Here is a 20607-nt window from a genome sequence, read left to right as displayed (position 1 = left end):
TCAGGAGACACTTCCCTGGACTTTTTCCTGAAGCCTCGGGGACACATGGCTCCTCCTGAGGCCACTAATCCCCTGGGTCCACAGTTCTCCTGCCTCTGGGTCAGGGGCCCCAGGACAATGCCTGTACTGTCCGTAGCTCACTTTGCACCGGATGGAGTCAGGCAGCCTGGGGGCCTGCAGAGAACAGGACTCAGAATGACCATCTCTGCAGTGGTCACAGCCCACTTGTGCCCATCTTTTGGAGTCCGATCACCATCCCATCTGCAGTCAGACTCTGGCCGCAGGTCTCTTCATGACCTCCAGGGGGCGACGTCAGAGCACACAGGCAACACTCAGCATTTAAACCCCTGAGACATGAACTTGGCTTTGACTCAGCAGGGGGAGATGCAGCCTGACTTCCATCCCTTGCTCCAACAGACTCTACTGGGTCCCTCCCACGTGTGTGCCCTGTCCTGCCCGTTCATTCCTGGGCCTTCGGGGACTCTGCTCTGCCAGGTGTCCCTGTGCAGCCCCCTCCCTCCTGGCATCACCCATGAGGAAAGCAGGGTGACCCCAGAAGAGTCAGCTGGGCAGAGGACAGAGTCCACTCAGAACAGTCAGAGAGGTCACGGACAGAACTGAATCACAGCTCAGCCCACACAGAGAGAGGAAGACTCCCCCCGGACAACTCCCCCTGAGGACATGGAGCCGATGGCCACCCAAATTCTCACCAACCACCACAGTCCTCTCTTCCAGGACACACAGGTAATCTGAAGGTACACACCCAGCACCTGGAGCTCCTTCTGAGGCAACTGCTCTTAGGTCTCTGTCCCTAGATCCTCCACCAGACCAGAATGGTGACACAGACATAAAGGACAGGTCCCCCTCAACAGTCATCATTCAGCTGGCCCCTTTCCTGCCCCCAGAGCCTCATCTGTCACCTTCCTGCTTGGGTCAATTCTACCTTTCCAGTGCATTTCTTCCAGAACATGGGGAAGACCAGGTGCCCAGCTGGGTTTTTGTGTCACAAAAGGAAACATTCCCTGAGATTGGACACCCATGGGGCTCCCTGTGTAGTGCTAATGCCCCAAGACCAGGACAGAGCAGAGTTCACTGTTGGGGTGAGGAAGACAGGGGAACCCATCAGTATTACTTCTCATAGTGTGATCAGGTGACAGAAACCTAACAAAAAGGAAGGGGAAGGACAGGAGGCAGGACTGACGACAGAGGGGACAGAAGGGATTCCTGGGCACAACCCATCTCAGTCCATGTGATCTGGGAAGAGCTTCTATCTTGGGGGGATCAGCTCAGCAGGAGAAAGGTCAGGAGAGCTGTCCCCTTGGGCGGTCCTGCTTGGGAACTGTACTGGAGTTGAGCTCTTCTCCAGAGAGGGAGAGCAGGTGGCAGACACCATGGAGCCACCCTTGGCCACTCCCCACAGAGTCCACATCCCCTGGCAAGGGCTCCTGCTCACAGGTGAGGTGATGATTTCCTGAGAGTGGGCAGGAGTGGGGGGGCAAATACTCACTGGAGTTTTCTTGGAAGGACAAGACCATGAGAGGAGACACAGGGCTTTTGTTTATAGCCTGAAGGAAGAAGACGCAAAGAGGGACAAAGGCTCAGCCACAGGAAACTCTTAGTGAGCTGGAATTAGCAAGGGGGGAAGGAGTTGGTGTCAATTAGTCATCACTGGCCACTATATTTTGAAAGTTGATGTCAGCAACTATGTTAGGGTGACTCTCCAAAGAAAAAAACAACTGGGACATTAAACATTGTCCTTAGCCACCGATCTCAGAAACAAAAACAAAACACAACAAAAAAAACTGTATATGCAGGGCCCTGGGAACTCTAGTTCCTCACCCACAGGAACCTGAGCCTGCTCCAGGCACTGGGTTACAACAAAGATCAGAGCAGGCCTGGTTCCCACACAGCTCTCCTTCTAGTGGCAGAGAACCATGCAGCAAGGACATCCAGAAGGTGAGGTCAGGGAGTGACAAGAGCCACAGGGACAGAGCAGGGAGAGGTGAGAAAGTGAAGACCCAGGGTGTCATGGAAGGCATCTCCCCAGGGTGCATGAGTGTGAGCAGGGATGTGAGGGAGAAGAAGGGTGAACGGTGCAGACATCTGGGAAGAGTGTTCCACACAGAGGAAGTGACAAGGTTAGGGGCAGTGAAGGAATGGAGGTCACGCTGCTGACCAGTGCCCTAGGAGACACTCATGCTCCACACACACACACAGCAAGCACACGTACTCTGCCAGACTGGGGGAGAGACACCTGATCAGGGCCCAATGCAGAGGTCCATCCAATATGGAGGTCACAATACTAATGGATTTCTCTCTCTTCCCTCTTAGTCTCACTTTTAACCTTCTGGAACTTGCCCACCACTGCCCAAGTCACCATTGAATCAGTGCCAGCTGATGCTGCAGAAGGCAGTGACGTTCTTCTACGTGTCCACAATTCTCCAGAGAACCTTCGAGCATATTACTGGTACAAAGGGAAACGTGCAGTCGAGAGCCAGCTAATTGCACTGTATGTGATAGCCACTCAACACACTCGGCCAGGGTCTGTGTACAGCGGTAGAGAGAAGATATACCCCGATGCATCCCTGCTGTTCCAGAATGTCACCAAGAAGGACACGGGATTCTACACCCTACGAACCTTAACTATGGATCTTCATGAAGAACTTGCATCTGTGCAGCTCCATGTGTACGGTGAGTGATTCTCTTTGACCTCTGGGTGCTGGGTTGGGTTAATTCCACTCCACACATACAAGTCTGCCAGACCTGCACTGTTACAACCTCTCCTCTATACTGTGTCCCCTGGTTGGGGTTTGAGCATTGAGTGCAGGACGCACACAGTGGAGACAAACTTCAACAGATCAGAATTCTCAAGTGAATCCACCCTGCAGAGAGGATTGTCTGACAGGGCCCCTATGGCCCTTGCCACCAATGTGGCCCTGAGAAAGACCAAGTAGCACTCTGGCAGGGCTTGGCTGAGGAGGCCTGCATGGATCCTCACAGACAATCTCAACACTGGAAGTCCCTGCACCAAACCTGTCTCTGACTCCTGATTCCAGATGACCCGGGGAAACTTGGGGTCAGGGTTGGAATTTGGCCTCCTATTTGGGCTGACAAGGAGCTGTGATTTCCGGCCTGTCTGAATCTTGTAGCTCTGGGAAGTGGGCACCAGGAGGTGCACTGCCCTGAGAGCCACATCTGGGCAAGAACATCTGGGCCTCCCCTCTCCTGAGACTCGGTGTGACAGCACAGGTGGACAGCTGCCCCAGGCCATTAGCCAAATGTCCTGATGAACTGTGAGCCTCCACAGGAAGGCCAGTGTCCCAGAGGGGAGGAGGTGCTGTTGATGTGGGGCTCCTCTGGACTAAGCTCAGTGACTGTGATCATTTCTAGGGTAATTCGCAGGCAGTGTGCTAGCCAGATACTATTTGCCATGTGTCCTGTGGAAGGGAAACTGAGGCACAGAAATAAAGTCGCTGAATGAGGGTCTCACAGAGCAATGGTGGCAGGTCAGAGGCCCAGGGTGTCTGTGTCCAGACACAGCCGCCCCCTCCTCCCTGGAGGCCACATTAGGGTCTGGGCCCAGAGAGGAGCTGGTGGCTCAGGTGCTTTCATCTCAGAGTTTAGCAGCTTGGAGGGAGGAGGAGTCTGGGCTGGGGAGGGAGAGCAGACAGACAATTAGTCGAATGTCGGGGCCTTTCCACTCAGGCAACAGAGCCACACTCTTCCTGGGTGGACTTGATGGTGTTTCCCGGAGCTCTGGCTGTCACTCCCCTGGAGGGCAGAGAAGAGGATTTTGTTTTCTCACTCCCCACTGTGCCCTGCAACCAGCGCAGGGCCCAATGTATAGCCAACTCTCAACTGTCTCTTGATGCAGGAGGGAAGGAATGAACAGTGAGTGAGTGGATAGATGGATGGATAAATGGATGGATGGATAAATGGATGGATGGATGGATGGATGGCTGAGAACCTCTTCAGAGACTAGAGCCTCCATGCAGAGTCCTAGAAGGTTCTGCCTATACTTTGCGCCCTGTCACTCCTGGAAGCTGAGATCCTTGTTCCATCCCTCTGACCATTTGCTTTTATGGCTACCCCAAGAGTCACATCACACGATGACCCTTGGCAACTGAGCTGGGGGAGGGTTCACGGTTGGGCTAGTTCAGTCTTGAGTCTATGGCCTCTTAGGCTCTTAGCCTTTGCAGTCACTGTAACCTCTATTGCTGTCGTGTGTGTTTTGGGTTCTCTCTGATGCCTCCCTGCCCCTCATCTTCCTTCCCTCTCATTCAGGTGAGACTGCCCTTGCCCAGCCCAACTTGCTGCCCCCTTACCTTCCCCAGGCTAATGGCTGACTGTCCTGTCCCCTTCCTGCTAACACCTTGGGCCAAGCCTACCTTCCAGGACAATAGTAAAGGGCACAGAAATCAGTCAGAGAAGCTGCCCATGTGAGGCTCCAATGTCCCTCACTGTGTAGGAGCCTCTGCTGTGTCCCTGTCCAGGGCTCTTTCCTCCATGCCAGTGACACCTGGAGGTGGCCATGAGGCAGGGATGAGCAGCTCCTCTGTCCAATCTGAAGAACGGAACTGCAGGCCCCAGAGCGCCAGGCCCCTCCATGGTTTTACTACTGACTTCATCCTGGTCCCAGCGTGGGGCTCGCAGTCCTCCACGGGTTCCTGGGAAGAAGCCTCCCCAAGGGGGAAGTGGTTCCACTGGTGCCGTCTGATGGGCTTATTGCATATCCCACACCACCTCTGTCCCCTAGTGACACCATTGTCACAAGATGGGACCTCCCACAAGGTGAGATGTACCAACCACCATCATTACAATCAGTCCCTGCCTCATTTGGAAGAATTTGATACAACTCTAGCTGCAATTCCCAGGGTCAAAAAGAGAAGAAAGAAAGCATTTCACACACCTGTGTCGGGCTCCTCCCACCTTGCCTGACTCCACAGCAGTTGGGGACCTGGACCTTCCTCTAATTTACTAACATGACCTATAACACTTCTCTAAATGTGACATTTTCCTCTTTTCATTTAGCCACATCAGAGAGGTCCCCTCTGACCAGTTCTGTCCCCCCACAGGACTTACAGTTCTCTCTACGCAGAGAGCTGATTTCAAATAAACTTTAATACTTGCCTTTGATTATAATGTGACCCACGGGGCCTCAGAGCTCACAGTGAGACCTTGGGTGCTCTCGGGAGAAATAGTCCTTTAAAAAATTGGTCTTGGCAAAGGAGCTAAAAATATACGATGGAGAAAAGACAGCCTCTTCAACAAAAACTGCTGGGAAAACTGGTTAGCAGTCTGCAAAAAACTGAAACTAGATCCATGTATATCACCCTATACCAAGATTAACTCAAAATGGATCAAGGATCTTAATATCAGACCACAAACTCTAAAGTTGATACAGGAAAGAGTAGGAAATACTCTGGAGTTAGTAGGTATAGGCAAGAACTTTCTCAACGAAACCCCAGCAGCACAGCAACTAAGAGATAGCATAGGTAAATGGGACCTCATAAAACTAAAAAGCTTCTGATCATCAAAAGAAATGGTCTCTAAACTGAAGAGATCACCCTCAGAGTGGGAGAAAATATTTGCCAACTACACATCAGACAAAGGACTGATAACCAGAATATATAGGGAACTTAAAAAACTAAATTCTCCCAAAACTAATGAACCAATAAAGAAATGGGCAAGTGAACTAAACAGAACTTTCTCAAAAGAAGAAATTCAAATGGCCAAAAATAACATGAAAAAATGCTCACCATCTCTAGCAATAAAGGAAATGCAAATTAAAACCAAGCTAAGATTCCACCTCACCCCTGTTAGAATAGCCATCATCAGCAACACCACCAACAACAGGTGTTGGCGAGGAAGCGGGGGAAAAAGGAACCCTCTTACACTGTTGGTGGGAATGTAAACTAGTACAACCACTCTGGAAAAAAAATTGGAGGCTTCTTAAAAATCTAAACATTGATCTACCATTTGATCCAGTAATACCACTCTTGGGGATATACCCAAAAGACTGTGACACAGGTTACTCCAGAGGCACCTGCACACCCATGTTTATTGCGGCACTATTCACAATAGCCAAGTTATGGAAACAGCCAAGATGCCCCACCACTGACGAATGGATTAAGAAAATGTGGTATCTATACACAATGGAATTTTATGCAGCCATGAAGAAGAACGAAATGTTATCATTCGCTGGTAAATGGATGGAATTGGAGACCATCATTCTGAGTGAGGTTAGCCTGGCCCAAAAGACCAAAAATTGTATGTTCTCCCTCATATGTGGACATTAGATCAAGGGCAAACACAACAATGGGATTGGACTTTGAGCACATGATAAAAGCAGAGCACACAAGGGAGGGGTGAGGATAGGTAAGACACCTAAAAAATTAGCTAGCATTTGTTGCCCTCAACGCAGAGAAACTAAATCAGATACCTTAAAAGCAATTGAGGCCAATAGGAGAAGGGGACCAGGAACTAAGAAAAGATTAGATCAAAAAGAATTAACCTAGAAGGTAACACACACGCACAGGAAATCAATGTGAGTCAATGCCCTGTATAGCTATCCTTATCTCAACCAGCAAAAACCCTTGTCCCTTCCTATTATTGCTTATACTCTCTCTACAACAAAATTAGAGATAAGGGCAAAATAGTTTCTGTCGGGTATTGAGGGGGTGGGGGGAGAGGGAGGGGGTGGGGGCCGGGGGAGAAATGACCCAAGCTTTGTATGCACATATAAATAATAAAACAATAAAAAAATTGGTCTTGGATCATATGTGTTAATGATATATTGAAGTTTGTTTTTCTTTGTTCTTTTCTTCATACTGAAGAAATTTACCTTCTCAAGTTTCTACCCCAGATCTGTAATCCTAGCTGATCAGAAGAATCACGGTTTGAAGGCAGCCTGGGCATCAGGATCAGCGTTTGAGGAAGTTGGTGCTTTCCACATCCCGCCAGTTAGTTCTGTGTTTGAGAACATCCCCTCAGATGGCAGGGGTGCACTGCCATGGGGCTTCCCCTGAGTCTCTAGCCTCTTCTTGGGCAACTGTGTCTGTGCTGCGGTGGCTTGCTGTGGGATCTGACCTAGAAGATGGCTGGACCAGGGTTCCAACTGGAACATGAAGGAGCAAGAGCTTCAAGCTGTAAAGCATTAACTCCTTCCCAGGCCCTCAGCCTGAAGCAGGGCCTTGTGCCCTGGTGTCTGGGCTGCAGCCTTTGGTGCTGGCATGCAGTCACCATGCCACAGCAATTTGAATTTCTTCTTTCCAGTTGTGAAGGGTGCAGGGGCAGGTGTTCCACTGTCTTGGGACTCTGGATCCCTTCGCTAGTGACGTTTTTCATCACTCATTTAGTTAGGAAGCCTATGAGCAACTGTATATTGTTCTAGGTGTTAGACTTCTGGAACTGTGTACCAGCTTGAAGCTGGCAGACACAACCCAGTTGTGGACAAACAGAAGAGGGTGGGCACTTTATGATTTAACCCAAGACTCTTCTGCCTCTGTCATTGGTTCTCATGAAGAGTCCCCTGAAATGACAGAAAAAAAGCAATCAATTCCAGAAAATTCAGAGACAATGGAGGTGCCGGGTGCCCCTCTCAGGACCTGACATGGGAAGCCAAGGAGCAGATCTGGTAATTACCTAAGGAATTTGTAGAGTCCTGGCCAGTCCCAGGTTGGCAGAGTCTTCCATGTCAACACCAACGTCACCTGAAGGGTTTTGAAAGTGAATTTGTACCCACTTTGGAGCAGAAACTGAAACAGGATCTTTAGAGTTGGGTGGCTGTGGCTCACATCTATAACCCTAGCTGATCAGAAAGGTTTGAAAGCAGCCTGGGCAAATAGTTTGAGAGACCCTAACGTGAAAAAAAAAAAAATTAAAAAAAAAAACACGCGAAAAAAAAGGATGGATTGGCTCAAGGTGTAGGCCCTTAGTTCAAACCCCAGTATCACAAAAAAGTCCTTGAGGAAGCTGGGCTTGCCCACTCAGTCTTGCAACTCCAGGGCTCTGAAGATGCCTTGAAACCACTCACCACAGGCCACTCCATATCGGGCTGTGTGCTGATGCCAGGCATGAAGCTTCATTCAGAAATCAGAATCACCGCACAGCTTTGAAAGTGAATAGCCAAGCACTCACAGTCCAAATACATCAAAGAGACAGAAAGGAAGGAACGCAGGCATCCAAGGCCTGCAGGAGAGAATGGTGCCTGTCACTGCAGCCCTGGGTCATCAGAGAGAGCTGCAGAAATACCCCGTCCCCACCCCCACCCCCGCCAGTGATTGTTTGGGCACTAGAGAAACTGACAGTGACTGGTTGCCAAATGATGAGGAGCTGGGAGAAGTGAAAGCAGGGGACCTTCCTGTACAGAATATGTGCAGGCCTCACACTTGCTAGGCAGGCGCTCTATCACTTGAACCACTCCCCCGGCTCTGTTTTGTGTTGGGTATTTTTGAGATAGGGTCTCTCGAGCTATTTGCCTGGGCTGGCTTAAAACCTTGATCCTCTGATCTGCCTCCTGAGTAGCTAAGATTATAGGGCCTCACCTGCACAACAGGAGAGGAGGACAATAAAGACCAAGGAATGAAAAGATTCTTCTCTAAAGCCTGTCTGTGCCCCTCACTCTTACCTAGACGATTCTTTGGAGTCATACTTTGAATTTTAGGGGTCCCTGGCTTATGTCAGTCACCACCAAACACTTGAGCAGAACTCTCCAACCTTGTGGCCCCAGCATGACCACTAAGCCAAATACTGGACTTGCTGCAGGTCTCCTGTGTGTGACTTCTACTTACACACCTCATCCTCAGGCCAGACACTGGGGACTTCTTGGGGTTTGAGAACAGTGGGAAATACATCATGAAAGCAAAGTCAAAGAGGACACAACCCAGGCTGAGCAGGGGAAGTCTGGGCAAGTGGAGGAACTGAGAACCCACAGGTCCTGAGGCTAGGGAAGCAGTGAGCCAGTGAGGACCAGGAGAGCCACCAAGGGTTTCTGACTTTGGGTCCTTGATCTGTCTATAACCAAACTCTGTAGTTTAGTTCACACATGCAAAAGTCTATGCTTTTCCACAAAAGCACAGGTGGCCCCGATTCTTTGAGCACTTGGGTCCTCAGGCGTCTGCTGTAGTACTCTTGGCTGGGACTCAGGTTGGCTGGGAGGTGAGAGAGGCTGGCACTGATAGAAAAAAAGGACTTTGCAGCAATCACAGTGATTTCAGTGATCACAGGACATCTTTTATTTGTTCTCTACACAGCGGAGTTAGACAAACCCTTCATCACAAGCGACAACTCCAGCCCCATGGAGGGCAAGGACTCTGTAGCACTAACGTGTGAGCCTGAGACTCCAGACACAACCTACCTGTGGTGGATAAATGGCCGCAGAGCTCCAGACAGTGACAGGCTAGAGCTGTCCAAGGACAACAGGACGCTCACTTTACTCAGAGTCACAAGAAATGACACTGGAAACTATGAGTGTGGAACCTGGAACCCAGTGAGCGCCAACCAAAGTGACCCTGTCACCCTGAATGTTCTCTGTGAGTAACTCTATTTCCCCATGGCCCTGGCTGCCAGCCTCAATACACAGGGCCAGAGACAACGCCACTCAGTCCCTCTGAGGTCCCAGTACACAGTCCCTCATCCCTGGGCACCTAGACTGACCATATTGTCCTGCCCCAGGCCTATCCAGGCAGCCCAGCCCTAAGCCAAAGGGGTAGAGGGTTGCTCCTGCCTAGAGAGGCTGGGGTCACCATCTGTGATAGAGAAACTGGAGAGGTCTTAGATTTGTCATCAGTGAATGGAGGAGGATCAGTTGGGGTATTTTTCTGTGAGTGCTGTGCTGGGATGAATCCCAGGGCCTCGTGCGTGCTGGTTAAGTGCCCTATCACTGAGCTGTATTCCCAGCTCTGATTGAGACTTTTTAAAAACAAGGTTGGTGACATGGCTCAGAGAGATGTTGTGGCCTTCTGCAGCTCAGGAGCTTCCTTTTCCCTCTGATGACATCACATGTGGCTTCTTTCTCTTTCCTCCAGATGGCCCAGACTCCCCCATCACATCCCCTCCAGTCTCACATTTCCATCCAGGGGACAACGTCAGCCTCTCCTGCCATGCAGCCTCTAACCCACCTGCACAGTATTCCTGGCTTTTCAATAAGAGGCCCCAGTCATTCACACAAGAGCTCTTTATCCCCAGTGTCACTGCAAATAATAGCGGATCCTACACCTGCCTCGTCCACAACTCTGCCACTGGCCTCAGTAGGACCACAGTCAAGAATATTCTAGTCCTTGGTAAGTGGATCCCTGGAACATGAGTGCCAAGCTCTGGGGTAGAGGCCTGGGTTTTCTGGAAAGAACAGGAAGAAGTTAGTTCTTAGCCTGTGACCAAAGACACAAGCAAATCCCAGGCCTCCCCTGAGCCTCCAGCTCCATCCCAAAGCCTCTCTCCTCTCCTTGCTTCTCTCATTTCTCATGGCAGATCTGGGGTCCAGCCTGGAATGTGGGAAGGGGATTCTCCAAGACCCATAGAGCCCCCAGCTCCAGGCTTGCAGGGGTGCCAGGAGGATGGAAGAAGTGCCCTTAAAGTCAAGTAACTTCCTTCTGTCACTACCTCACTGTTTCTTTTGTAACCTCTGTGTTTTCTTTTACCTCCTTCTTCATCTTCAACTAATACCCAGAGCTTTGGAACATACTCAGACTGCTTTTCCCCAAATGAGAGGAGGAAACCCCATCATATGGGGGACAAGCAGCTCAGAGCTCTGTTCCTGTCCCACCAGGTGAAGGCTCTGCTCTGATTCCATGTGAAATGGGTTGGTTTGGGGTGAAGAAATGTCCCCAAGAGGTCTGCTCATGAATCTGGTTAAATTGTGAGCCCAATCAATGCCAGAGCTCCCCTGGCTCAGGTGTAGGGAAAGGAGGAAACTGAGTCTCATAGACGATGCCTCTGAGCTGTGTCCTGACTCTGAGGTCCCAGCTGTACAGCGCTCTGGACACCAGCACATGTGAGCTGCCTGGACAACCATGAGGAAACACTTCTGTTGAGAACAGGGAGCTTCACTATGGAATCCCTGCGTGGGAGGGAAGGCAGTGCCGAGGTGAATATTGATAGAAGGTGGGATGAGCAGCCAGTGCCGAGGTGAATATTGATAGAAGGTGGGATGAGCAGCCATTGTCAGCACTGTGTCCACCTTTCTAGAGATTTCCTTCATCGTGATATTCTCTTGGTAGGGACAGGAAATCCATTTCCTTGCTAACTGACAAATCATTTAGAGTATACCTTCACCATGCCTTCAGGTCAGGATGACTGACATGGGCCGTCCTCAACCCCTAATAAATGATTAAACAGGAAGCAAATGTTTCACTGACCCCACAGATGGCTACTGTTCATAGTCCATCCTTCCCATGAAACATGGGAGCATAGACCAGAAATGGGGACTTAATCTTTTATAAAGTATCTCCCCAAAAAACTTGTGTTGAAACACAACAGTGATCTGAAGTGCCCAGTGCAAGGTGAGTGGATCCTGAGGGCTCTACCACCATGAACAGAGCCCTGCTGCTGACCCAGGAGTGGGCCAGTTAGCGAGCATGTAGGTTCATCATGAAGGGATGAGGTTCTCCCCTTCCCTCCTCTCTCTCACACAAGTCCTCCTCGTGGGATGTCTTCCCAATCTGTGATGCAGCAAGAGGCCCTCAGGAGATGCAGCCCTTGATCTCGGACTTCCCAAACTCCAGTCCTATGACATTCTGTTATAGCAGCACAGAATGAACTCAGACCATCATAAAATTCTAGAATATGAAGACATGTGAACACGTGAGGAAAATTTCCCCTGATGAGGATGTGGGACCCATGGACTGAGAAGAGATTTCCCATATGAATCCTACAGAGACATCTAAGGGACCATTCCGGGGTCACCCTGGGTGATCTGAGGTCAGATGAGGTGCATTCTTCCTTACAGATCATCACCCACACAAGACACCCAACCTTGCAATGAGTAGGGCCATCTAAGGGTCACCTTTCACAGCTCACTGTGGCACCTAGAACTGGAGGAATGTCTGAGAAAGGAGCCAGGCCCTGGCCCCACTCAACCCCTGAGCCTCAGTTTCCTCATCTGTGAAATTATAACACAAAGCCTGGCTCTTCAAGTTGTTGTGGGGACGTTTATTGGACCAATGGCATTAAAGTCCTTATCACAGGGCCTGCAGGGTCACGGCGCAGGCAGTGCTATCGCTGGTAACACTTCCATGAACTTGGTGTTAGCTGGTGAGTCAGGCAGACCTGGGTGAGCATGTTACTGTATCACTGACCAGTGGGTGACCTGGGTTGTTTATTTACACACATGGTGTCAGATCCTAATCTGCACAATGGAGTGACATCCGCTGTTCCTGATGGGGACGGAAGGATGAGATGAGATGTAGGGAAAGTGACTTCCAATCGCTTACTATCTTGAGCCTGGTGCTGACCAGTTAGGACCTGTCCTCCAGGACTGTCATAGGAGGGAGAAGAGAAAGCAGAGGAAGAGGCACTAACAGGAACGTGACAGAGTGTGGTACAGGTTGCAGGAGGGGGAACATGAGAGTTAGAGCAAGTTCAGGTTTCAAAACAGAAAATGAAGCAACTGCCGACAGCCGCAGAGTCGGAGGACATGGTGATGACAACACTCTCGGACCTTTAGTGACAAATTTTCTGGTCCCTTTCCTGCAAGGTACCTTGTGGCTCTTCTGGACACAGTTCTCCCTTTTTCTTTTCTCTCTACGGCAGCAGGAAAGGCTTCAGGCCTCTCTGTGAGGACCATCGCAGCCATTGTGACCGGAGCTGTGCTCGGTGTGGTTCTGGTGGTTGCAGTGACCTGTTTCCTGCTCCTCAGAAGGACTGGCAGGTATTGAGGGCTCTCCCCACTTGACCCCACCTGGGGTTGACCAGAGTGGAGACCTTGGGTTCTGGACCTGGCTCCTGTCCCCCAACCTCCCATGGAAGCTTTCCCCTGTTCCACCAGCTCCTCCTCACCAGCTGTTGGCCCTGGGCTGCTCCTCAACTGCTTCCTCCTCTGTAAATGACACAACTAGGGACCCAGCCGGCCTAGTTCCTCACATAGCAAGCCTGCAGTGCTACCTGGGGAGGGCTTGCTCAGCAAACACCCCCTCCTCTGTGTATTTCACCCACCAGCTGGGGAGGGGTCACAGCCCAGGAGGTGGTACTGACTAGGGTCACACAGGGTGAGTGGAGGGCCCTGGACAGGCTGGGTGGGGTCAGTGCCCCCATGGCTGCTGAGTTACACACACCTTCCAATATGTGATGTGGGAGTGCCCAGGCCCAGCCAGGATTGTGGGTTCTGAATGTCTTGTCTCTTGCCAAGAAGCTCAGAGAGCTAAGACTCACACCTTAGCACCTTCTTGCCTGAGCAGAGGGTCTGACCACAGCAGGGACACCAAGGTCAGGGAGAATCCTGATGCATGTGGCTCCCCCAGGGTCCCACGCACAAGTCTGGCCCTCTCTCCCTCCCAGACCTGGACCCTTCCACTAAGTCAAACCCTCAGGTTGCCTTCTTTCCTGGGCCCTCAGTCCCTTTCCTGGGTCCTGTGTCAGTGTGTCCTGCGTCTGCATCTGCATCTGCCTGAGGAATCAGGACCTTCCCCTCTGTCCCAGGACAGAAGTCAATTCTTAAGGCCTTTCCTCTGCTCCCTGCTTCTGGAAGACCGCCCCCCTCCATCAACAGACTGATGGGGAGACATCTGCAAATGTCCCCTTGGACGTGGGGTGGCCATTTTGTCCCCCTCAGACTCCAGAACTATGACGTCTCCCTGCACCCTCATAAATACACCTGGCCTTTCCTAGGACTCACGTCTAGCATAGTCTCAGAGAGCACCAGCCCTCTGTGTCCACCCCTGGTGAATCCCCTTGAGCCCTGATGTCCCCAGAGCTCCCAGGCCTGTCCCACACTGTCCACTCTAGCAGTCACCTCTCTGCCCCAGGGCCTTGACCCTTTCCTTGGAGCATCATAAAGGGATCTCATAAAACACTCAGCACAGTGAACCCCAACGGACAGGTCAACCCAGACCTGTGGGATCCAGGTCATGGTCACCTCCTCAGCCTCACTTGCCCACTTGGCCCCTGACATGGCTGAAGGGTCTCTCCCAGGGAGATGCTTAACTCCCCTGAGGCTCTTAGAGTTGAGGACCCCCCCATATCCTCCTGCAGGAGGAGCCTAGCCCTCCTCACACCCTCCTGCTAATTCCTGTCTCTGCCTCCAGGTCATTGTACCTTGGACAAATCAGCCTGTTAAGCCTGTCACCTCCCTTTTCACTCAGGGTCCCAGCTGTGCAGGCTGAAGGCAGGGCACTGTCACCCCAGCACAGCACAGACCCATTTCTCCTAGGGCCAGGAATGGCTAGCCAAATTGGGGCCTGTCTTTAGGGGCAGGACCACCCTTGCCTTGCCCTGGGACCATGCTGCATGTCTCTGTCCATCTGAGGGACTCTTGGAGTTCAGTAGATGCAGAGTTGTGCTGGGAGCATCAGTTGGGGGTCCTGTGATAATGAGGGTGCAGGATAGGTACAGGCAGGATGGGCTGTCCATCTGAGAATGGAGGCTGGTGCTCAGGAGGCAGAGCTGGTCACTCCTGAGGGGACATGAGGAAGACACAGGGGAGTAAGTTCTACCAGTCAGAGACCAGAAATTTCCAGGCCCAGCCTGGTACCTGCTCCCTGGGGTCTCAGCCTCAATGGCCCTCCTTCCTTCTCATCTGCTATCTGTCCTCTCCCAAACACAGGCCCCTCTCCCTGGCCCTGGGGCAGCCCTTCCCATGTGTGAGGTGAGTGTGGGAGATGACTATTCTGTTCCCACAGGTCCAAGATGGACCACCTGTGGGACCTAGGACCTGCTATACCCTATACCTGGCTGAGCTTTGAAATTCAGGAAACAGCAGTGAAAGGGGGATGAGGGGATGGTGAGCAGAAAACAGAGGGACCTGGGGACTGGAGCCCTGAGCACAGCCAGGCCAGGGCAGAAAGCAGCTGTAGGTGTAGCAGGCCTGGAGACTCTGGACCCTGTTCTGAGAAGGGCACAGGGCTCAGATGCCTCTCTATTCACTTTACAGGAATTACTGAAATGTGACATGAACATTTACGATGGGATCATCCATGTGGCTTCTTACTTTCCTCCAGAAACTGCTGCTTATGGGTCTGGCCCTGGGTGGTAGCCCAGAGGTGGAGACTGAGCCTTGGGGAGACTATGACTTGGAAAGGGAGGGGAGGAGGTCCATCCTGGGTTTATAGAGACCCAGACAGACTGACCAGGATTCTGGATGGGCCAGACCAAAGCCACCTGTCCCCCTGAGATGAGAAGGAGGGATTCCAGGGAGAGTGAACGGCCCACTAGTGGTCACTTGGAAGAGCTGAATAAAGAGACCCTTCCCTCACTGGCTCTTTCTGTTCTCATGGGAACTTCTCTGAGCAGAAAATCACCTGAAATTCCAGGCTGGCTCTCTCCTGTGTCACGCAGGGGAGGAATTATCTCTAAGTTGTTCCCACAGTCTCTCTTCCCAGGACTGTGGGAAGAGCTGGGAGGTAGGAGCCAGGGTGAAGGCTGGGGTCTATGTACAGGGAGGAGTAAAATTTACAAGACTCCTGCAGCCAGCAGAGCTCAGGGGTCCCCACACTCCAGGTGCCCCTCACACCTCACCTGACCCACCCCACCGTGCCCTAGTCACACCTGTGCTCCCCAGTCCTCAACATTCCCCTGAGCGTAGCCAGGAAGAAGTGCTCACAGCAAGTTTCAGGCTCATGGCAGAAGTGGCAGAGATGCCATCAGCTTCTTTTTGTCCCTGCTCAAGTGGGCTCTGCATGGTTATGAACAAGGACATACTAAGAAAACCTCACAACTTTAGGTGAATATTTCTTTCTGATCACCTCTTTAACCTGTAGGCAACACGACTACCCCAGATAGGGCAGTGTTCATTTTACTCCAGGGAAAAGGAGCATGAAGTCTCTTCAGCTGAAACAAAACAGCAACGCCCACAAAGCCATCAAAGATCAACTCATTCCAACTACACGCAGCTCTTCCAGAGGACAGGAGCAATAAAGAATGTCATTCACAGGTTGCTCCAGAGGCACCTGCACACCCATGTTTATTGCAGCACTATTCACAATAGCCAAGTTATGGAAGCAGCCAAGATGCCCCACCACTGACGAATGGATTAAGAAAATGTGGTATCTATACACAATGGAATTCTATGCAGCCATGAAGAAGAACGAAATGTTATCATTCGCTGGTAAATGATGGAATTGGAGAACATCATTCTGAGTGAGGTTAGCCTGGCCCAAAAGACCAAAAATCGTATGTTCTCCCTCATATGTGGACATTAGATCAAGGGCAAACACAACAAGGGGATTGGACTTTGAGCACATGATAAAAGCGAGAGCACACAAGGGAGGGGTGAGGATAGGTAAGACACCTAAAAAACTAGCTAGCATTTGTTGCCCTTAACGCAGAGAAACTAAAGCAGATACCTTAAAGCAACTGAGGCCAATAGGAAAAGGGGAACAGGTACTAGAGAAAAGGTTAGATCAAAAAGAATTAACCTAGAAGGTAACACCCATGCACAGGAAATCAATGTGAGTCAATGCCCTGTATAGCTATCCTTATCTCAACCAGCAAAAACCCTTGTCCCTTCCTGTTATTGCTTATACTCTCTCTACAACAAAATTAGAAATAAGGGCAAAATAGTTTCTGCTGGGTATTGAGGGGGTGGGGGGGAGAGTGAGGGGGTGGAGTGGGTGGTAAGGGAGGGGGTGGGGGCAGGGGGGAGAAATGACCCAAGCCTTGTATGCACATATGAATAATACAAGAAAAAAGAAAAAAGAATGTCATTAACTCTTTTATGTGGACTTAGCCTCTTCCTGTCACAGCCACTCCAGGGAAGAATGAGGAAGTAAAACTGCAGGTCCATCTCAGAACAAAGAGGGAAATCCCTAAATAAAATGAATTCCATAATTAATGTCTTGACTGGTTCCCCAAGAATGCAGAAGAATTTAACACCTGAACATCAGTCATTGCCTTTGAGGAAACTAACAGGTTAACTAGAAAAATATAATTATCAGAAGAGAAACCAAAAGTCCTTTGATTCATGTCCACTTGTGATTTAGATAATAGAGAAATCAATGACAAACTATGAAAAGAAGGGAACGCCTTCTAAAAACCATTAAATAAAATTTGTGGGAGGTCATTGATTTGGACTAGACCCCTATATAGGCCTAACAGAACAATCCAATATGGAGTCACTTATGGTAAACGAAACTAATGAATTTAGGAGGATTCCCTCATCACCAATGGCTGAGTTTCTGTTGGTTTCGGTAACTGAGCATTAGACCGCATGGCATTGGTGAGGCACAGCCAAGGCAAAGCCCTTGAGCTCCACACCTCACTTCTGTCTCCATACCTCACTTCCGTTTCCTACCCATGAATTCTGCTGGACCACACTTCAGGCCCAGAATTCATTGAACCTGTTCTGGTTCTGATGGCTGCCCAATTCTAGAAGCATAATAAAAGCCAGTGACTATCTTTAATCAAATCTATTGTAATCCTTTCTTTTGACAAAACCTACAGCAAACATCAGACTTCCTAGGAATCACTAAAAGACTATCTGATATCTACATTTGACTCCAAGCTGCTGGGCTCAACCTCTTACAGAAGCTGTCTCTTGGCCACCGTATGAGGATAGCACAAGGGCAGGAGGGGACCCATCTGACATCCAGACACTGTAGAAGCTGAGGTCAGACTCACAGCAAGACTCTGAGTGGGGTTAGAGATTCCTGAGGAAACCAGGGGCTAAAGGAAAACAGGTTCCAGGCTTTGACCTGGGGCCCATCCTTATGGGAAGCCAGTGTTCTGGACCTTTTCTTTGGGTGACTCTGAATTGACCGTGGGTGTGTGACTGCATGTACACACGAGGTTCCCTGAATACACCAGAGTTAAAGGGGCCAACGAGGGGACACTCTTGTTGTGGCTGTTTGGAAGAAAGTGAGGACAACTGCTGAGCCTCCTATGGGGTGGGCAGAACCAACCTGATCACTCCCTCTACAGTCCATCTATCAGCTTCTCCAAGTCTCATGGCCATGACTAAGGTAAATGGGGGACTAGGACTTGCTCCCCTTCTAGTGGATGGAGCTGCAAGATCAGTGGCACAGGTATAGATGATGACTATCCAACACAGGGACAAAGAGAAGTGGTCCAACCTACAACATGAACCATTTACTATAAGTACAAGAGCTGCGCCTCAAATTTCTTTTTGGCAGCACTGGGGTTTGAACTCAGGGCCTCATACTTGTTAGGCAGGTGCTCTACCACTGGAGCTACTCTGCCAGTCTTTTTTTGTGATGGTTTTTTTCAAGATAGGATCCTTGAATTATTTGCCAGGGGTTGAGCTTTGGGCTGTGATCCTCCTGATCTCTGTCTCCTGGGTAGCTAGGATTACAGGTGTGAGCCACCAGTGCCCGGCTTCCTCCTGGAGTTCTTGCACTTTAATATATGTTTGTTGAATGAGTCTCAGACTCTCTCACCCTGAGATTGCACTTGTGTCTGGGTGCCATCACACAAATGAACACACACACACCCACACACACACTCTCTCTCATCTCAAGGGACCTGCTGTATCCTAGACAGCACCAGGCAGGTACCAGAAGCGTACAGAAAATGACCTGGGTGATGCCCAGGGTGCACACCCCAGAAAGCTCTGGGATGACTAGATGGGGTTGGAGTTCAAAAGGGCTGGGACCTGCTGGAGGTTGGGGCAGCAGGGAGCTGGGTCCTGATGCCCAAGGAGGAAGGAGCACAATTTCCAACCCAGTGCACATCTCTGCAGCAGCTGCTCATACAAAGTCCCCAAGGCCAGACTGATGTTGCCCTCCAATGTCGCCTTGCAGCAGAGTGTAGAATCTGAAGTCTGTGGCCCAAGACAATGGCAATGGCACTGACAGGGACATCCAAGGGGAACCTGCGGTTCCAAACATTGAAGCCTGGGCCCACAAAACAGGAACACACCTTCCCATTTCCTGTTAAATCCCAAGTTCCCACAGCACGAACTCCCACCCCCTAGATTATCAAGGTCTCTCATTTCTGTGACCTCCAAGGTGACCTGCAGACACACAGGGTGGCTGAAGGAAGTCCCTGCTTCCTTCCCTTACTCAGCTGGGGCCACCTCCTGGGGGATGACTGAAAATCAGGAGTCAGGAGATGAGAGCTGGCCCACAGCTGATCAAAACGTCTGGCCACTCACTGACCATGCAGGGGACAGGGTTGAGCTGTTGGCCACTTTGAACCGAGGAGTGTCCAGAGAGGCAGGCAGTCACACCGATCTGCACAGGGTGATGGGGGACAAAGTGCTGGCGAGGACTGAGGGCCTCAGATGTGAGGGGACGCTGCAGCTGGGAGCTCAGGAACAGAACTGAAGGCAGGATGAAGCAGGATTCTCAAAGGGCCCTCTCCGCCCACACACTCAGCCTGCAGGGCTCAGCTGCCCACTCCGCTCTCCAGGAATGGTGGCTGCTCCTTACACCCACCTGCCAGAACCCACCTGCACTCCTTCACTATCTGACCTGCAGGAAGGTCCCAGATCCTCGTTTGCCCTGCAAGGAGGCCATGTGGAGACCCAGCTCCCCACAGACAACCAGCAGTGTGTCCAGCTGAGGTGGGAAGGGAAGACCACACACACACAGCCTCCTGGGTCCTGTCTGGGGGGTGACTGTGAAGCCCAGCACACACCTGCTCGCTCAGGCCCTGATGGAATCTGGGACACAGTGGCCGTCTCATCCCTCCGACCCTCCCAGGTAAGGGCACTGCTTAAGTACTTGGGAAGACCTGGCTCCCACTGTACAAGGAGCTGTCTGGAATGTTCCACAGCAGTCCTGAACGGTCCAGGTACACAGATCCTAAATGACAAAGCCTTTAGGGACACAGGCTTATGGCCTTTTCTCACAGTGGCTACACAGAAGCAGGAGCATCTGTGTGTTTAGTGTCCAGCCACTGGGCCTAGAATCTTCCTCCTCCCCAGTGACCTGGGCCCTGGTGTTGGTTCCATGTCGCCTGTCTACGTCCTCATACCCTCCCCACAAGGTTCTTCCCTGGGGTCCCTGGTGCCTGTCCCAGGAGCTTCACCCTGAGCAGATCTGAATACTGCCTGAGGATGGGGCTGGGCAGGGAAAGCAGCTGCTTTTGTCTCAGGGATGACCAGGGTCACAGGGCTCAAGGAGGGGCGTGTGCGCCCCCTAGTGGTCGCTTCCTGCCAAGTGCAAAGGGGCCAGGAGAGGGGCCAGGAAGAGAGGGCTGACCTCCTGAAGGTGAACAGGAGAGGGCCGAGACTGGGGAGTGGTGGGAGGGATGGGAAGTAGCTGGGGAGGGGGGGTTGCTCCAAATGAAGCTCGAGAGAGGCACGTAGCAATCCAATCTCCTCTCCACTGACATTTGTGGCTGGACGTCCTTGCTGCGGGACTGTCTGTGTGTTGTGGGGTGCTTGGTACCTTTTGGGCACTCTACCAACTAAAGACTGGTAGGATTTCTTCCCCCAGGGGTAATAGTCAATAATGTCTCCACACATTTCCAAATGTTCCCTACCTGTCAAAGTGC

The 20607-nt window shown here is 51.0% G+C and overlaps 1 protein-coding gene and 1 non-coding gene across 2 annotated transcripts; one reads left to right on the top strand and one right to left on the bottom strand.

The window, feature by feature from the left end:
- Positions 1-1270: 1270 nt before the first annotated feature.
- Positions 1271-16426, top strand: LOC109691847 (cell adhesion molecule CEACAM6-like). Its single transcript, XM_074057325.1, has 6 exons — positions 1271-1455; positions 2332-2691; positions 9255-9533; positions 10029-10283; positions 12751-12868; positions 15086-16426. The coding sequence occupies exons 1-6, from the start codon at positions 1392-1394 to the stop codon at positions 15093-15095; spliced, it is 1086 nt and encodes a 361-aa protein (XP_073913426.1). The 5' UTR covers positions 1271-1391; the 3' UTR covers positions 15096-16426.
- A 1849-nt stretch (positions 16427-18275) lies between these two features.
- Trnav-aac (transfer RNA valine (anticodon AAC)) lies at positions 18276-18348 on the bottom strand. The gene has a single exon. It is a non-coding gene; the product is annotated as a tRNA-Val (tRNA).
- Positions 18349-20607: the final 2259 nt, after the last annotated feature.

Source organism: Castor canadensis, chromosome 16, assembly GCF_047511655.1.
Source record: "Castor canadensis chromosome 16, mCasCan1.hap1v2, whole genome shotgun sequence".
Lineage (NCBI taxonomy): Eukaryota > Metazoa > Chordata > Mammalia > Rodentia > Castoridae > Castor > Castor canadensis.
This window is presented reverse-complemented; position numbering and strand designations above follow the sequence as displayed.